Source organism: Temnothorax nylanderi, unplaced genomic scaffold (assembly GCF_030848795.1).
Source record: "Temnothorax nylanderi isolate EJ_2023f unplaced genomic scaffold, tnyl_v1.0 TNYL_tig0025_pilon, whole genome shotgun sequence".
In the NCBI taxonomy this organism is placed as follows: domain Eukaryota; kingdom Metazoa; phylum Arthropoda; class Insecta; order Hymenoptera; family Formicidae; genus Temnothorax; species Temnothorax nylanderi.
The window spans coordinates 1,606,256-1,626,515 of record NW_027249087.1 but is presented as its reverse complement, the minus strand read 5'-3'; the positions used below and the strand labels follow the sequence as shown (position 1 = coordinate 1,626,515).

General features: G+C 36.5%; 1 protein-coding gene across 18 annotated transcripts in view; it reads right to left on the bottom strand.

The window, feature by feature from the left end:
- Nucleotides 1-20,260, bottom strand: part of Mmd (disintegrin and metalloproteinase domain-containing protein mind-meld) — a 39,827-nt gene that overhangs the window by 16,721 nt on the left and 2,846 nt on the right. For 15 of the 18 annotated variants that reach the window (XM_071701426.1, XM_071701425.1, XM_071701413.1 and 12 more), the window contains exons 2-18: nt 8,694-8,747; nt 6,443-6,591; nt 6,100-6,156; nt 5,895-5,974; nt 5,680-5,749; nt 5,077-5,223; nt 4,488-4,691; nt 4,053-4,127; nt 3,802-3,974; nt 3,423-3,592; nt 3,145-3,308; nt 2,854-3,021; nt 2,175-2,479; nt 1,822-1,941; nt 1,626-1,707; nt 1,411-1,506; nt 933-1,089 (exon numbers count right to left, since the gene is read on the bottom strand). In XM_071701426.1, coding sequence (XP_071557527.1) covers nt 933-1,089; nt 1,411-1,506; nt 1,626-1,707; nt 1,822-1,941; nt 2,175-2,479; nt 2,854-3,021; nt 3,145-3,308; nt 3,423-3,592; nt 3,802-3,974; nt 4,053-4,127; nt 4,488-4,691; nt 5,077-5,223; nt 5,680-5,749; nt 5,895-5,974; nt 6,100-6,156; nt 6,443-6,591; nt 8,694-8,747 — 2,271 coding nt within the window. The remainder of the gene's footprint in view (nt 1-932; nt 1,090-1,410; nt 1,507-1,625; nt 1,708-1,821; nt 1,942-2,174; nt 2,480-2,853; nt 3,022-3,144; nt 3,309-3,422; nt 3,593-3,801; nt 3,975-4,052; nt 4,128-4,487; nt 4,692-5,076; nt 5,224-5,679; nt 5,750-5,894; nt 5,975-6,099; nt 6,157-6,442; nt 6,592-8,693; nt 8,748-20,260) is intronic. The other 3 variants (XM_071701428.1, XM_071701411.1, XM_071701427.1) reach the window with 1 other exon arrangement.

Here is a 20,260-nt window from a genome sequence, read left to right as displayed (position 1 = left end):
AAAATTTCACTGTAAAGAATTACAAAAAAATTAAATTTAATATTGGGAAAATAATGGTAATTACAATTTTGTAATAATTATTTTTTGAACGAATGTTACACGCATTATATCGTATAATCAAGTTTTAATTGAGGATAACGATTTAACGGAAGTCTGCTATACTGAGTGAGAATTAATAATTGTTAAATAACTTGATACTTAATAATGGTAAAATATGAAAACAAATATTACGACTACTCAAGTATATTTTTATATAATGCTTAAATTCTACGATATAATTAATGCGATTATTGACGTTGTCTGCCGCTCCTATTTAGTTTCTTGTATTGTAATAATTGTTATAAATATTATTAAATAACGCGTTATATAATTGTATCGAGAACTTAGTTCAAAAAGCAGCAATAATAATATTTCTAATTTTATGCAATGTACATTTTAAATGTTATGAAATTTCAAATTAATTTGTATTATGCCGATACGTAATTAATTCGTAAAATGCTGACGTTGAAACTTTAATCGAATCTTTACATAAAGTTGATAACGTTTGACCATATTTAAAAAGTTATAATATAAAAGTTTGCCGCATGATCTAATAAGTCGTACATACAACTTTTAGTTTGAATATTTATTGACTTACTGTCTTTTTGAAGTGAGTCATCGATATAAGAAAGACTGTATAGCAGCATGGACAATTATATTTTAGACAGATAACCCTCCAGAAAGCATGTATATAGTAAGCAATTAAATTTGGATAATGAACGAAAGTTATAAAGAAGTAGATGTCTGTGATTGATTTGTACGCTTGCTAGAGGGTCAGTTATAACGTTAAAAAAAGATCTGCAAGAACAACGGCGCATCAATTTCCCGCTTTTATCCTCTAATTAACAATTATGAGAAAGATAGAAAGATTTGTGTAAGGAGCCGTGGCTTACCGTAGGGGTAGTCTTTCTTTTCCAGTTTAGAATCAGATTTATGTACTACTACAGGTGGGGGTGTCGTTGGCGGTGCCGTCGGAATAGATTGCTCTATAGAACAGTCCGGTCCACTCCAACCGGGAAAGCAGTAACACTTGTTAACATTCGTACATACCTACGAAAAAAACAGTAATTCTAGATAATGTTATATAATGTTAGATAATATTCGAGATTTAAATCATTAACGTAATTGCTTCTTTGCGTTACATGTGTCTCGATGTATCGCGAATAACTTTTATTTTATAAATAATTATTGAATCATCAAAGAAATCTTAGATATTGTTCCAGTTTCAGTCAGATATAATGAAATTTTGAAGATTAAATTCTCCAGATTTGTAATTCAAATATATATCCTGAGATTTCAGAATTATTATTTATCACTATCGTTTATTAATAACAATATTGCTTTAGATTATCTGTTACGAAATATACTTACGCCATTTCCCGAGCATTCTTTTTCGTCGTGATTACTGGGACATTTTTCTTGATCGATGTGTGGAAACAAGCTCGTACAAGTTTGATTCACGCAAATCTAGAATGCACGGTTATTAATTCAATATTTTAAGAATCAAGTCAACATTATTTGAAGAGGTAAAACTACATATAATAGTTTTCATGAAAGTAAAAAAAATGTGGCATTGTGATAATTACCAAATTATCACCGCAGGATGTGCCATCACGAACCAATCCCATTCCAGGCATATCGGATCCTTCCACTCTTCCAGTCGTGGCTCTTGCAAATCGGAATAATTGGTTTAATATAACCACGTATTGTGTGTATCAAAAAATGTATAATATCCGACCCAGTTAAAAAGTAGCAACTCTGACTTGATTGTCAAATACTTACTTGCATTCATATTCCTGATTCCTGATAGAAATTATAGTTCTAGTGTGCAAATCTTTCATTCCATCGATTACTGGTCTCTTGCTTCCTTGTTGACATTGAAGGGATCCACAACGAACGTTTCTAAAAGAACACATTTTTCATTTTTACTACTAAGTTAATACTACATTTAAAACATATAAATTTTTGGGACAATCAAATTGCCTTTTACGTCAATATATTGTAATAAAAATTAAAATAAAAAATTTTCACATTTTTTCCACTTTATACGTTTCTTCCTTTTTCTTTTGTATATATATATATATATATTTTTTATATTTTCATTTTTTCATTATACAACAAGAGCGATTACTTACTCAGCATCGCATTTGATAAGATGACCGCTGGAGTCGGTACCGCAATGGCCGTTGATGGATCCCTTAGAGTTAAACTGCTCGAAACATTCTTGATCGGCGCCGACTCCACCGTAACCCCACACTTGCTCGCACTGTAGATCCAGAGCAGGACAAACTCCGTTGAAGCAATGGCCAGTGCCACTCGAACATATGTTGCCGTTCTTCTTAAAAACATCCGGTGGACATTGGCCGGTGTCGCCGGAACACATTTCCGGTAAATCGCACTCGTTCGTTGATTCGCGGCAGACGACACCGCGAGCACGGAGCTGCAATTTTCAATATTATAATGCAATATTTAAAAAATTTAGGATTCATGTTAAAACGCGAATGCGAAAAATAAGCAAGAGAAAATTATACGCCGGAAATAAAATTATCCGGTCCTTCGTAAATGTGCATTCATTACTACTTTTCATACTGTTCTATATATATTTTTTATAATTTACATTTATGTAAACATTTTACATTTACATTTTATAACTAACTTAATGTTCTTTTGTATTAAGCACTTGTGAAAGTCTTTAAAGATGATGAGTTATGAAAATATATTTCAATATCATGGATCAGAGGATGTGATTCGCTATATCGTATTACTTCCAAGAGATTGCTTGCTAAAGGACGAGAGGATCTACTCTTATCTTACCTTGCAATCGCTACAACAAGGACCGGTCGCGCATTCGGCCTCCGTCGTCAGCTTGCAGGTGATAGGATCGCAACAAGGATCGTACACCTTGCATTCCTCGATCGATCCGCAGTCGCATTGTTCCCCATCGTCGATTACCCTGTTTCCGCATGATCTCCTAATCTCCAACTATAATCCAAAGCAGATCCAATCGATTACGGAAACGTTAATCGAATTTGCTTCACGTACGGTTTATTCGATTTCCCTGCTAATTCGATCGAAGCGTTAATTATATGTATGTTTTCGATCTACCTCGTTTGGTTTGTTAAAAAGGCAGTTGCCGTTGCCGTTTTTTAAAGCTTCTATATAGTCAGTTTTACTACATTCTGAAAACTTGTATGGCTGAACGTTTTCTAGGCCGACGATGGATTGAGCCATGATGCATCCGTGCCAATCGCGGCAATTGCAATCGTTCCCTAAAATTGTTAATAAGAAATTTCACCACTCCTCACCACTGCAAACTATTGTCCTGTTTGCCAAATTGATTGACGCATCGAAAATGAGCTGACAAATAATTTCGCAATACTTACTTCCATCGTCGTGGCTCATGCCAATATTGTGACCGATCATGTGAGCCATAGTGCCAGCTAAAAGATGAGGCTCGTAGGTGTTTAGATCGACGCTGATTCCTACGGATCTTTGGCTGCACACGGTTTCGGGTACAGCCACCCCTGATTCTCCACCTGAGAAAGTCTCACCCCTATCGAGAAATATCCAATTTGTTAATTATTTATTTAATAATTTTACTTACAGTTGCTAACATTAAATTTTTATATCCTCAATTTATTTAGAAAATTAATTACATTAAATTGAGACGAAAGAATAAGATATTAAAGTGTTTGACATGAAATATCAGAACAATTTGATTAAGAGAAGGGTCAAAAACCAGAAGAGGACTAATGAACTCACGTGAGCAATTGGGTGGTGTCCTGAGCAACTTGATACATTCTCCGCATCGTATAATCGTTAAAGCTTATCAAGGCTTGATCGATGTCGATGCCGTTATCGATTTGCGCTTGGTTGCTGCCCTTCCAAGTTTCGATGTATACGACGGAGACTCTAGTGTTTAATGTACGGAAATACTGCGGAGAAAATTTAATTTAATACATATCCTACTAAAACGTAAATTTACACGAATATTATTTCACAATCGAGTTTACCAAATCTGCGATATTAGCAACTTGGATGGCATCGTGAACAACCTCAGCTCTGGTACTACCGTTTCTTTTGTCAAACTGTGCACAGACACAAAAGTACCATTGAAGTATTGAAGTTACGGATGTATTAAATAACATTAATTAATATCGCAAATATTAAATTGTATTTTCTATTTAAAATCTAAAAGTACAAATGGTCTAATTGTAAGAACAAAGATAATAAAAAAACTAACATATTTATTTTATAATTCTCTACCGTTATAAGTGCAGATTGGAAATCAAATAAATTGTACAATTAAATAATCCATTGTTTAAAAGATTATCTTACAATTTTCTATTTAAGTTACATTTTGTTTCATTGATATATTTTATCGTTTTATCTGTATAATTCTGTCATTTTAATTAACTTACGCTTGAAGAGGTATAATAATAACGTACCATAGCCTTATCGATAATGATGGCAGTTTCGATGTATTTGGTTGCTTCACGGACGTCTCTTTTATATCGATCGGAAGTGGTCTCTGATAGCCCGTAGATGTGCTTCTGCCGACGGTTCTTTACACGCCACTCAAGATTTCCCGAGTTAGCGCAGCCTTTGTTAACTTTTGTTCGGGCTTCAAATATAATGTGAGGATGTTTCTGCTAAAAGAGAGGCCTGCATGTAGTTTATGTCCTCGCTAGCTGTCTTATTGCCGCCGTACCCGTTCCCGACACTCGACATTCCATTTAATTATAGCGCGACCTAAACTTCCGCGAAGTTATGTCTATCTAGCAATAAAATCAAGCTAAATTGGCTAACTCGAATTCAAAGCCTTTGATTCAAATTTAGCCGCATTAGCCGACTATTATTTCGAGACAGTGTGCGAATTGTGCGCGTGGATTAGTGTAGATAGAGAAATTGGAGATCCTCCATTCTCCATGGTAATAATTTATTTATAATTGCTCCAATATTTTTTAAACATATGTACGTACGATTATTGTTCCACCATATTCCTTACAATAATTATCGAGAAGTAATTTAACTGACCGATAAATCGCCGCCGTAGAATGGATGAATGACGAAAGTCTCGTTGCCTAAATGAATGACACCGCTGACACCGTTACACGTGTGAAAAGCAGCGCTAGCTCCCGGATAATCTCTCACAGTGCCGTGATAATAACAATGTTCTATCTCCTGCAAGAGAGATAATAATGCCATTATGAGTTTTATCGCTAAACTTGAATCTTCCTCTTGATACTTAAGTCACATGAGTGTTTTAGACTATTCACAATACTGCTTTTATACTACGGTAAATAATGTAACAGTGTATATGCTTGTACATATTTATTATTGACACTTGCCTTTCACGGTACTAAAATAGCTCTGCCATTACCCGATATCTAAAGAGCCACTTTTTTTTTATTTGTCTTGCCCTTTAGCGTCGGGAAAGACCGTAATGAGGGACCTTATATTATAAAAGCAATTTCACCCAACTAAACTGGTTTTAACAAACCGCAGAGTGAGATAATCAACTATGCAAAACAATTATGTCTTTATGACACAACCGTGAATGTCGGTTTGCGTTATGTAAATACTTGAGCATCATTAAATTGTCGCACGTGAGATTGTATTTCGCTCGAAATATTTTACCTGCTTAGACATTTGTTCCGCATCGCCGGCTAAAAAGTCTTTCTGTATAAGATTTGGAGCTAAAAGTTGCCTGCAACATAACAATGAAGAGCGTATGTAAATTTTTTTAATGGATAATATTTTTTTATTAGATCTTCTTTATAGTTCTCGTCTTCTATGCTTACAGTTTTATCACTCTATATTAAGAAAAATATATATTATATAAAGATACTTACGTATTTAATTCTAAGTCTAGACGAAATTTGTGATTAAAGGCCTTGATCAGAAGAGACGTCCGGTGAAAATGTCTCCCTGTCTGAAAATATCAATTTTGCATAATTAACATTATTCACTACAAATATTTTAAGGTTAATTTTTTATTTTAAAATCTACATTAATAAATGATTATCTCAAAATCTGTTTCTGTACTGCAAAACTTACTCTCATTCTGCCTCTAGGATTCTGATATCCTCCATCTCCGTAACCTCTTTGAGGAAACTAAATTATAATAAGAATACATAACGTTAATAACCATTTATCAATTATAATATTAAAGAAGTAATCCAAATAAATTAAATATCTATAATATTAGAAAGTACAGTATATTATAATGATAAATTTATAACATAACATTTTTATTTATTTTTATTACCTACAATTAATTTCCTTGCATTTTTAGTTATCTATATCTATATTTTTATTTATTTATTTGATTTTATTGAGTTTAACAAAAATATTCACGTGGTGAAAACTGAGGAAAGCAATATGGGGTGTGAAATTTTACCTTCGGTACGCCGACTTCTCTCGTGGATATCCCCATTTTCTCGTGATGCCGTAGCTGTACCGGATAGATGATCTGATAGTAATGACCACCGATATTTCGTATTAGCTCTTGGTTTTGTCGATATTCGTGTAGTAGTCGTTCGACCTCACCTGAAATCAATTTCCACGTTCAATCGAACGCCCTAATTTCACCCCCTGGTTCCCCACTCTTTCATCCATCCCTCTACGATCTCTAATTTCATCTCGAATGGACTTTGGGGCGATTCATTGCGCCATACCGACGAAATTTCACGCTATTGCCATTAACCTGCCTGCCCTCTCAACCATCGGCGCCGAGATTTTAGTCCGTACGACTCAATAATAACGGCAGTAATAAAGTAGTATAAAGTAGATTTTATTGTCCCATTTCTTTTGTAACCACGTATTAGCCCTCTCAATCTTGATTGATTCGGCCTCAATTTCCTACATAAAAGAGTGACGTTTTCTCTCTCAGCTCTCAAGCCTCACGCATGAAATTGACGATATGTGTATATATATCTTATAGCATTTTTTATAGCATATAATTAATATTTATTAAATATTATTGCATTTTTTAATTAATAGTCTGATGTAATTTAAATTAAAAAATTTTCCCATTTCTCTCATCTGTAGATTTTTCACGAGCAATTTATATTCGGCATTGACATTGCCTCCTAGAATTTATAGTTGAGAAATGGCACTACACCTTGTATATGTTGGAAAATTGTCATTACACCGAGATCGGCGATAGATATCGATCGTTCGAAGCTCCTCTAGGCTAATGCTATTTCCCACGTTTCGCGAATCGTTTTCACGTCCTTATTTCGAAAAGTTTACGCGCGCGCGAATCGCGAATTGAATTTCTATCTCCACTCTTCAAGCTTCGTACAAACACGCCGAGATTACTCGCCGATTAATTTACTCTTTTCGCCCCGCCCGTCAACCTCCTTCTCCTCCCACCAATTGTTGCCGTTGCCGCAGAAATGTCACGTAAATTGCGATTAATTCGGCCGACGTCACTATGTTTCACATTGCAGTTACATGCGTTGCAGTTGCGGTAACTCGCGGCGGCTTCGATTTTCCGTCAGAATATTCTAATGTCTTTCTTAGACCTCGTGACTCTTGACATTTTTTGCATAATTGCTTTTTAATCATTAAATTTTACATTCTTGTGCAAGACAGTACTTTAAACTTTAATTTTTAATTAAACTCCTTAATTCTCTGAATCCTAGATTCTTTGTTACTAAGGCACGCCGCGTAATATGTTTCCCGACACTTTCAATCCAGGATTAATTAAATTGCAAATTGAATTCCTGTATAAATAATAGATATATACACAAGTGGTATATATCAAATTAAATTAAATTTCATGTAATGTTGCAGCAGCTATTGCTGTTTACTCGTGTATGCTCAACGCCGCTTTACATCCTAATCCCTAATTAAGCTCCCTAATTCCACGAATCCTGTATTCAACGTTACTGAAATGCATTATGTAGAATTTTCTCAGTCTTTAAAACCAGATTAAAATAAATGCGAGCTGGAATAACTTTAAATTTTTCTTTTCCCCGCTCTCAAGACAGATTTCCCATTACACAATCGCCGTAATATCTAGGCCGGGATTCGCGCCGTCGAGCTCTGTCCCGGTGCATTGTCCCCGTCTAAAATGTAATCCAATTTAAGTTTCGCGTTTCCGACCAATCAGCGATGTTGACTTAACAATAAACCGCTCTCGAGGATTTGTCGTATCCTCGAGGATCAAGTTTCTAACGAAAGTGCTGCATTGCGGTCCTTCCATTTTACGGTAGTTTGTTTACGCAAAGCCTTATCCCGCAACCGTCGTAATTGTGCAAAGATTGCGACAGCGAATCTTTGCAAAATTTTCCTATCCCGCAAGATTAGCGAAATTTTAATTATTTTAACCGTGGCGCGATTCGTTGTGTAAACAATGACGGAAATAAAATTTCATCGTTTTATTAAATCAAGATTAATCTTGCACGAAAAATTTAGATTAAATTGAATAATTTCTAAAATAATACTCTCACAAAGCTTTGTTCATTGAATCTAAATACCTTCATGAATTAGTTGATTATATTTCAAGCTCGCATTGTAAGAATTAGTCAACTAATTAGTATACCAGTTACTAATTAGTATGATTAGTTATTAGTTTAATAATTAGTTACCAATTAGCACTAGTTAAGCATAATAATTTTACCATAAAATATATGTTTACTCACCAGCGGGAGTTTCCTCTTCCTTCCAAAAGGTCTCATCTAAAGTATAGTCTGCTTCTAAAACACAGAATAAAATGTACGATTGAATAAACTATTGAGATTCTATTAGATATACACACCACAACATATATATATGTCGATAACGCACTTAAAAACGAACAAATAAAGCACATACAAAATGTAAATATAAATGTAACAGTTATAAATAGCTTTAAACTATAATACTTTTTATATAAATAATCAGCCAAAGATAATGTCTTAAAGAGATACTGGCGGTAAAAGGATTAACAATGAACCAACGTGGCATGTGTTCGGGCATTTTAGTGGTTCACCTGAGAGTTTTAGACTAGATGAACTTCAGCGAACTTTAGCAAACCCCGAGCAAAGCAGACTCTTTGCTGACCAAACAAGGAATTGAAAATCAAAAGAATAGAGGATCAAAGGATTTAAGACGCTTGGGATTTTGGATATCTCATATTCAAAACATCAAGATCTCAAGAACATCTCAGACGAAAGCTATTCCTTAACTTAGTTTACAGTAATCTTCAATTTAATTTTGAGTTTTTAATTAACTTCAAAGATATTTAATGTTTGTGATATAAATAAAATGTTTAAGAAGTACGATATTCTCTTTCAATCAAATTTTTGCTTAGTTTTTATAACCGATTCTAGAATTCTGCAACGTTTAAAAGCATACAAAATACTCTATTATTCAATCTGTTTGTGTTGGTTTAAAAAGTATTCTGTTTAAAATTTTTAAATGTTAAATATCACAGTAGTGAAAGACTAGCGACGACGAATGTTAAATGTTTCAATATTGAAACATCGTATAATGAATCCATTAATTATGTATCAGTTACTCGTCCCATTATAACAGTATGTTTACCTATCTTGCTCATTCATCTGTTACGCGAGGTTAATACAGAAATTGCTAACCTTTCTACTCGCATACAAACAAAATAATTTTCTTATATTAGCCACAAATATCCGATATTACCTTCTATTTCTGGATATACCACGTCGGCTCAAGCATATTCATTCATTTGTTTAACATAACAACATAACAACATGTTACATTTTTTCTCACATGCAAGGATCCCTTTAAATAATCGCGCAATTCATCACGTCTTGCAATCTGGATTGAGTAAAACGTTCATGTGGGCAACAAGAAAAAGAATATACGGCAGTATTTGCACTTTTATCCTGCGCAAGGACGAGAATGGATGGCGAAACTTTTTCATCTTCGCGTAAAATTCCTCGCCGCAAAATTCATAAGACGGGACGTAACGCCGGATAAAAGGGACGACCGTTTGCGCTGGCCTACTTCCGGTACCAGAGTACAAAAAAATCAGCCGAGGGCGAAGTCGGCCTCGAATAGATCGGAGTCAATGACGCGACGATGCTGCGACGGCGTTTCTTACCCTCTGAAGCCCTTCGGGCTTTTCTAGGCGAAACCGGTACATTGCCCTTCGCGACTCAGTGACTGAAATCTTTTCAATCATCGTTGACGAAAATATTTATCGTTAAAAACGGATTTCTAAATAGTTTACGTCACTTGCCTACAATTTGATGTTTTTTTTTAAATTTAATATTTTATATTAAAATCTCTGAAATCTCGAAGCAACAAAGTTTGAATTGGATAAGATTGAGGTTGAGAAGAGCGTCAAAGATGAAGGAAGTTCGATTGCCTGACGAGTTTGATAATTAAGTTATTTAGAACTCGAAGGGTTCTGACATCGCCTAAGTCTGAAGGCATCATTTACGAAGGAACAGATGCATCTAAAGATATGAATTTGCGCAAGATTCGGATAGATTCGATTCAATCATTACATTTTAATTATATAAATATCTGGAATTGAATATTCGAAAGTTTGAAAAATAAAAATCTTTGAAAAAAAATATTTCGAATAATATTTGAGAAGAAAGATAAGCGCGTGAGAAAGCTAAAGAGTCCCTAAGGAAGCCTTGACTAGGTTCAAGGTAAGCATTATATTCCCACACACGGAGTTGAACAATCGATTTATCTGGAATTCAAAGAAGAGCTGGACTTCAAGAGAGAAATCTCGAATCCTCTAAGTCAGAAGCATACTCTGGAAACAAGTACAAAGGATTTATGAGAATCCTGATTATATGACTAAATTGCAACTAATGTCGTTGTACGAAGAATTTAATAATCCAGCTATTTAGAATAATATAATTGAGAGAGAGAGAGAGAGAGAGAGAGAGAGAGAGAGAGAGAGAGAGAGAGAGAGAGAGAGAGAGAGATAAGCTTTAAAAAAATTTTTATGAAGGGCTGAAGTTTCGAAATATATGAGGAGGAAGATAAGTAGAAAAGATAGAAGATTTCCAAGGAAGGTTTGCCTAGGTTTCGAGGCACCAAACTGTCGCATACGAGACTGAACAATCGGTTTATCTAGTACTCGAAGAATCGAGTTCAAAGGAGCCTGAGATCGTCCAAGTTTCAAAGCATGCTGGAGAAGGTAGTGCAAAAGGGCGCACGTGAAAGAGAGAGAGAAGAGAGAGAGAGCGTGAGAGAAAGAGGGAAAGAGGAAGAGAGAGTCCTGGGCAAGGTTCGACTAGGTTCGGTTCGGTGGCATTGCATATCCCGGCACATCTCGCAGGTGCAGGGCGTGGTGCCTTGTCGGCAATATCGATTACAAACCCGGGCGGTTGCGCATTCACGTCGACACGTGGACGTGGACCGGCAGCCAGACTAAATTTGTGTTGCCCTATATTTTAGGTTCCCGCACTCATCTGCCTCTCAAAGATTGATTGCTTTTCCCTCCATCCCTTTCCTTTTACTCTTCCTTCTCATTCTCTCCGTTCTCCTGTCTGTCCCGATCTCTCTCTCCCTCTCCCTCCCTCCCTCGTTCGCTCGCTGTGCCTAACGGCACTGTACCGGAAGTTACGACCCTACACCCAGATTAAGATCCTAGGGTTCAAGCGAAGGGTCAAAGATGAAATTCGCAGGAGAAGGTTAATGAATGTAATGATTCCATCCATCCAGAGTTATAGATGGAAAGATTGGAGAATTTGTCTATTTAAGAATCTAAAGCCCGAAGATGTGCTAAAAAATATCTTTAATTTGTTAGGATTTTTTCATAAAGCTGAGATAATTCACATTAATTAATAAATTTTAAAATATTGAATATCTTTGAAATATCTAAATTAAGAATTTAATAAAATTGTTGCAAATACATATGAGAGTGATTATACTGTAAGGAATGCTACAGGTTTAAAAAAAAACTAAGGTTGCAGAATCAAGAAATTGGAACAAATACGTGTTTCTGAGTTTTTAAAATTTCTTTTGGGACTCGTCGTCGGAAGATAAACTTTCTAGGTTGAAAGCTCACTTTTCTGTTGAATTTATTTCGTACAAAGACTACATTACACTTAGGACTATATTACCGGTGAACGCGCGTCTTGAGCTTAAACTGCCCTTTTATTTTAAGGTCTCTTAACTTTATTGCCACAGAAAGCGGCAGCTGTCGATTCTTTCGTAACCAAGACTCTTTCCGTTGGTTCATATTGATTTCTTTTCACAGTCGCGTAAACCATTTCCGCGAAAGACTCGTTTCATTTGTAAGGCAGACGTGTCCGCGAATTTAGAATGGTTGTACAATCCTTCATATAGTTTCATGATCCTCAGCCTAAAAGAGCTTAAAGTCCTAAAGACTAAAATGATCTCAGTATCGAAGAGATCGAAGATTTTCCCATAAACTGAAAAAATAATAAATCATATAATCTTAGGTCTTAGGTCGAGAAAATCGAAGACTTTAAGATATATAATATTTATTATATATCTCAAATATATAATTTGTATGTATAATTTTACATACAATTAACATATATTATATACATAACTAAATTTAATTGTGATTTATAATATGTTATAAGTAACTATAATTATTTTGAATTATTAAATGTCTCAATAATATGACAATAAATCTTATAAGAGATAGTATTTTTTTTTTAAGACGAAGTAGTGATAATAATTTACACCGATATAAATTTACATCGATATAAAAATAGAAACTGAAATGCTTGACACGATCACACGCAAAATAATTTCCTTCTGAGTTATCGACGACCTTGTCGCCACACTTTACTTGTCCCGAAATCCCCGTGATTACGGCCTTAAATCCACGCGTAATCCTGAATCCGCAGTATCTCTCTCTCTCTCCAGGCTCAAAGGGTTGCGTCTCCGCTTAATGGAGCCGCGTACGTTCGAGATAAATTGCCAGCGTGGAGAAATCCTTTTCCTGTGCAAACTATTTATCCCGAAGACCGGCATGGAAACGTTTTCCGATGGGATGAGAAGCCGCGTGAAGGGCGAGAGGGCGAGAGGGCGAGAAGGAGGAGAAGGAGAGGGTGGAGGGTAAGGAAAGTGCTGTGTGAATGGTGGGTTGGTTAAAACACAATCTCAACTTCTTCGCCCATTTCTATTTACTCGTTTTTTTGTCTTAATTCTTGAGACTCCTCACAAATCCAAGGACTTCAAGATTTACGAAAATCCAAAGATCCGAGAGAATCTGAGAGATAGAAGATTATTCGACCCTTGAAATAGATTTCGTTTATCAACTTCTTACATGTGTTGAAATTTTTATATTAATTTTTATATAATTGTGTAATTATGGAATTAAAAAATAAAATTCCGAAATTTAGAAAAAAAGAAACAATAATTTTTTACATATTTTTGCAAAAAGATATAGTTAGGAACCCAGATTAATAAAACACTTTAACGCATATTTAATTCATTTTCTAAACTGAGAGAAGTGCATTGTGCGATTATGTAACGTACATTAACGTGAAAAGTGAATTACAGTAAAAGCGCATAAATCCGTGTTTGCAGCATAAACTTCTTTCTGTCGCGCTAATTTCTTTCACTTCGAATTTTGATTTTTGATTTGTCCCGTCAACATCTCGTCGTATGCGAGAAAGATCTAAAATCGAATAAATATGCAATCAGACACGAACGGACATTCGCTTTGAGACCGTCTTTCCTCTCGAAATTTGTCTCTCTTTTCCGTATTTGTCGCAACTGTTTATTTCCTACATTTATGGAAGATTCGCGAATCCCAGGCTGCTGGTTGAACAAATACTAGTGTATACGACATCGGAAATACTGCAATTTCTTTCATCTACGAACGCTTTGACCAATTTAGAGTCGCTCGTAAAGAAAAAGTTTCACCGGATATTATATTTCTTAGTTTACAACATTAAATATCTCAAACAGTTTGTTTAAAAAATCTCGGAGTAACTAAATCGAAATTTACTCTTGTCTAAGAAAGAAATTGATTTTAAGCTCGACAAAGAATACGATTGTTTAATTTTTCTCATATTTTATGATATTTCTTACAAAAATCATCTGAATATATAGGTATATATATATTTTTATAAATAAACATTAGTATTTTTAAATAGGTTAGTACAATCAAAGTAAAAATTTCTACACGGAATCCAACATAATAAAAGTCTTCTAACGAATAATGGGTCAATATTCTTATTCCTTCACGTATGATGTTCTGACATGAGATCAGATTCTCCTAGCGGAACACTACGGTGCAGGAAACAAAAATGATGCGCCGACGATGCGTAATCCCGGGAATGAAGATAATGATTAACTACACCTAAGTGTCTCATATTTTCCTCTCCGCGCGATGACCTCGGGCGTCCAGGATCACGCATCTCCTCCGCGGGTTATGGCTCCCCTGCCTGGCTGGGATGAAGGTTTGCGCGCATTCGTTTCAGATTTCAAACGCTTTGCCACTTTGAACATCGGTAAAGCGTAGGAATTCTAAAACAAATACCACACTTTGCGCTCGTCCTGGCCGCTCTTCTCTTCGACATCTCGATCCTCTGTGTCCTCGTGCGTATCAGATACAACTCAACAGCCGAGTTCTTTGATTGACAAACTTACGATGTAGGATCGTCGTATCTTTCGACCTTGCACCCTATTGCACATTGAGTTTAACATGTTTCCGAATTTTAATATATCCATACGAACAAATTTCTTTTATAATTCTGGAAAACCTCGAACCCAGACGCAGAGCTAAGGAATTTACAACATACGGATTCTTTCTGTTCTACGCCGTCGGAGACGGTTTGTTTTAAATGTTTATATATCGTCGTAATCAAATAAAGTAGACATTTCCGCCATCGCAAACCTGCCGCGACGTCATATTTATTTGTTGTCTAACATCCTGTCGCTGCCGTTTGCCGGTTCCCACATTATTCTTGCCTGGTATCGAGATAGAGAATGATGACGGTCATTCCCGAAAAAGGAAAATGGACGAGACTGGCGAGAGGTTGTGGGTGAGTCAGCCGGAAAAGCGGCAGCCAGGTCCGGGCAGAATTTCTCAGGCGTCGAAGACGATTTAAGAGGACATCCGGGAAAAATGACCTGCCACGAGCCCGGCAATTTCGATCCGAGGCTACGACTCGAGACGTACCAATTCAAAAATTCAGAACTACTATCCGGAATTTAGACGATAGATACTTTTGCTACGGCGGGTGAAAATAGAATAGTAACATTTATCTTCAACTAATGAAAGGAGCACTTAAATTTCCGTGTATAAAAGAATTCATTCCGTTCGCCTTTCTTGTCTGACTATTAGAACGCTTTCTACTTAAATTGTTCGCGGCAGCTCTTTTCGAAAGTAAATCTTTATGCTTCGCGATATAAAATAGTAAACGAAATCATAATCGTTTACCATTTTTGTCACTAGCACTGTTAATAGTTTTTTAATTAGTATTATTGGTTAGTATTTTATACAATTAATGTGAAACGTTTTCCATGTTAAACATTTTTATAAAAATCGATAGATATATTGAATTGTATATTCGTATCGCATATTCGATCTGGTATATCGAATTAAAAATGCTATAATCCGATTATTAAGCAGTACGAAAATAACAAGTAAACTCAATACAAATAGAATTGTATAAGGTACATCAGCCAGAAAAGCGGATAGTGAGCTCGAGCAGAATTTTTCAGACATTGATAGCGTCTTACAGAACACGTGGGAAAAATGATCCGGAAGTTTGCTCGCCTTGCTCTATCGTGATATTGTTTGCACACGAGCAACCAATACGACATGACACGTCTCGCCCGAAGAAAGGGTGAATGTAACATAGCTGCGGGACACGAATTGATACCTCGTTCTCCCTTTAGCGTGAACAGCTTTCTCAAATTCTTTAGATTCCTGCACGTTTGAAACGTCAAATTTCAATTCTTTTATATTTGAACGATTTAAGTGACCGGACAGATATGACGCTCGGCACATCTAATAATGCGATTTCACGAAGTGAGATAAAAAATACCACAAGAACACGCACAAAAGGGCACCGTCTCGTATACAGCGCCACGGCGCCCGTTTTTCGTAGCCGCTTTCAGAGATCACGCTAAAATTGGAGATCTCGCCTTTTTACCTCCGCCGCCGTGCGCCAGCGAGGTGACTCGGCCTCTTTTCGCCGAGAAATTTAATTTTACCCCGCGTCCCGCGCTACCGACTCTCCGCGCTACCCTTCCTGAATTTTTATCGCTATACGTGACCATATTTTCGATTCGACGTTCTCCGTCGAATCGAATTCGCGCGAAAGACGCGAAACTCAAACGGAATACACGAAACTCGCGCGAAATTCGCGAAGCGGGATAAAATTCACTCAGCATAGGGTAGGTCATCTCCCGGCCGTTCATTGATAATCGACGATGGGCTGATGCACCCGTCCCATTTTATTCAAGATGTCCGCCGCGCGCTTCCACCACCCGAAGATGTCCTAGATGTTTCGCTCGAATAAAATAACCGATATACAATTTACGTTTAAAGGCGGGCGGGGGGAGGGGGTGGGGGAAACTGGATCAGATTGACCCACATCATGCATTCCGAGGGTTAGTAAATCCATCGTTCTTCCGTCACTCGATAACCGCGTAAGGATCCCCTTCCCCCGTCTGACCCTCCCGTCCCTCCTTCTCATCCCTCTCGCGTTTCCACCCTCATTACGTCATCACTACCAACGCATACGTCAATGTACACTGCAGGCGCTCTGCAGTCGACTGCCTCGTTATTTCGCGATTTCCTGTTGATCGCCGCCCTACGACATCGCGAGACATCGATCGCCAGATACATACTCTGTCGACAACGGACAGAAGGACGTGGCACGCGCGTACGTGTGTACACGAAATCGATCGCCTTTTCGCACTCTCGTGTGTACACGCTCACGCGTGCGAGTGTGACTTTTATCATACCGCTGTTAAAATGCAACGTTGATCGATAATCCGAATCGATTTGTAGCTTAGCTGACATATACTAACGCTATTTGCGCGATTTCTGTTAATCCCTCTCCATTTGCCATCGCGATGCATCGGCAGGATAGCGGTAGGGTGAAATTTAGGAGACAAATCTTCCTAGATCTCCTGCGGGAGAAACCTTGTCCTTATTTCGATGGAAGTCATTTCGCGAAAATACAGATTGACCCAGACCTATCAAATCACCTTTTATCTACAGGTTCTTTTATCACTTTGAAATTTACCTTTCCTTATAAAAAAAAGGAAAAGTCTTGCAGCTTAAAAATGTCCAGTTTTTAAGAAAATATCGATTCCCGATTAATAAAAAAAATTTTATAGATAAAAGGTGACTCGTGAGATTTAGACAATTTTTCTAAATCGAGGAAATGACACATTACGTTGATATTATTAATTAAGTTTTTATCTTCGATAAATTTTACATGATCGAAAAAAATATTAGAGCAAGCTTATTTATTTTAAAAGATGGTGTATTAAATTATACATTACATCGTTGACCGAGAAGCATTAAGGCTATAAAGGAAAACGCAGGCAGGCGAAAATCGTGGATAATGGTATAGTGAAGATGTACTCACTAGGTGAGTGGTTAAACGAGTAGGTATGTAGGCATATGAATGCTTGAATGAATGGGTAACCACTCGTCCAGAGACTACGTCTTTACTGTGCAATCATTCACTATACCAGTTTGTTTTCCGCAATTGTTTAGTACTTATTACCATTATACTAAACATATGACTATTATTGTTGTACAAAATGACTCTAACACAAAGAAATGGCCGTTTATTTGAGATATCTGTATACGATCAATTTTGTGAACATATAATTATAATAAATTTGATCTTTGGCTTCTTAAATCTTGCCATCTTAAGCGATAATAAATTCCCCATTAAATCCGTGCGCATCACTTCGATTTTTCGAAGATCTATCGTTCTATTTCGTTGAACTGCAAAATCGGCCGCGAATTCAAGTATTAAAAGCCAATAAATTAGAACTGGCACGCTGCCATTTCAATCTCGTGGGTCCTGTTAGGGGAAACTCGTCGACGAGCCGTCTTCCCGTCCTACGTCTTTGATTAATTGCAGGATACAGATTGATTGATTTCTTGTACAATGGGTAAACAAAATATTCGTCCGCAACCCTTTCGTTATAGCTATATCATTTTCCGCACTCGGGCGAAATATTGATAATCTCATTAAATATGGATACGTTTTAACACTACAATTATGAAAAGAATTATTTTCTAAAAATGATTATTAATCGAAAATATTTATTCAGAAATTTTCGCGATTATTATTTTTATGATCAATTTTATTCACACATAATAGACTTTTGTTAAGTACTTTGCAAAGTACTGGCGCAAAGAACGTTAAGGGATGATATTGCTTACAAATGACACTTTTCACGGCTACTGATAAATATCATATATAACGTGCAACTACTTGTGAATTTTTCATCGAGATGCGTATACCGGAGATAGCTGAGGCTTTGAATATGTTTTACGATTATGGAAATGTCTTGTAAATACAAACACTTTCTTCCCGAAAGTGTGTCACATTTATGGCTCCTCCAAACAATATCTGATATCGACCTCCCTATAACGAAAATATGATTAAGCGCCATCCTGCTACACAACTTGTGCAGTTTTCGCGTTAAGTGACTTTGTAACTAAAACCCAAACGAAAATTTTTGTGGGAGTAAAGTTTGCTCGAAATTGACTTACAAGTAAAATTGTGTTATTTCTGTTTATAACTTCTAACGTTACTATATTTTTTTCAATTTTGCGTAGTTTAAACACGCCAAGGAAGGCAATTGTAAGGAACGTTATATTTCAGCATTTCTCTACTTTTCTTTCCGTCACACACGAGAGAACGCTAAAACTGTCATTAAAATATTTATTGGTATTTTATGACAGCCTATATATTTTCAAAATTATCTTGTAAGAAGCTTATAAATATTTTATGACTGTTATACTGATACAACTCGAGCCTTAGTGATATATTTTCACGGATAAACATAGCTGGCACTGAGTAATAACGGAGCCGGTAACACATCTTGTAGATACAATACAAGTAATTGAATCATTCAATATTAACCGTTGCACAATTATCTTAATGCACAATTCGAAGAAACTGTAATTTTTTTACAATTCTATTTATAAAGACATTAAAGTCAGAAAGTATATGTATTTGTTTCGCCAATAATTAATAAACGAGAAAGACTCTATTTTTATATTCGACAACGTTTGGCTAATGTCGTGACAATTCGACCATTGGTTTTGGTCAGTCACATTAAAGTCGTTCGAAGATAAACTTCAATTTTCATAAAATTTTATAAAATTGCGGGCTCTTAATACCGCGCGATACAAATATTTGTATTAAGTATCACGATACACGTACGTGCATCATCATCGCTGTCGTTGTCGTCGCGAAATCGACGGCGCGATAAGCTGCGATGATGCATGTGCAAAGCGTACATTCGCGTGCTCGCGGTTTTACGCAGCGACGAGACGGCAGCGGCGTCTAACGGTATGCAAAGCGAGCGGACGAGCACGAGCGGGCGCGGAGTAATTCCGCGCGATAACATTATGAATAATGCAGCGGCGGGATTTGCAGCCCGACAGAAATGTACGTAACGATTACGCGCATTCCGACGATCGGCGCGGCGTCGCGCGTTTTCCCGCGGCCGTTTTCGGGAAAATCAGCGCGGCGTGCCGCATACGTACGGTCGTAAGCGCCGGTCGTTCCGCTGATCTATATTCGCATTTTCCACCGCCGGCAACTACCAAAACACGCGAATCCGCGTGTACTTATGAACGTCACACGCGCGGTTAGCAGTTTTTATTCTGTGCGAATTAGCGACATTAATAAAGTACTTCTCTTTTTTGTAAAGTGTAACGAGGCAACAGATTTATCGTAGGTATTATTTTGCGTGCTTATACTGAGTTTCGTGAGAAACTTAACATTGGATAATTTTTTATAAAATTGAACATATTTAGATATATCTCAAGATATATATTATAATAAATTTATGTTTGTTTCAACGTAAAACGATCGTTACTGCTTGCGACTTATATTAATTTATATTTTGTTTTATGTTAGTTGTACTTGGACTTATTATTCGCATTTTATTATTATAAACAAATTATGTGCGTAATGAGAATGGGTGTATCATGCATGATAAAGATGAAGGATTGCCGATCATCGTAACGAGCAAAGATAAGCTACGAAGATGCATGCCTTGATAATTAATAAGAAGAAGATCATAA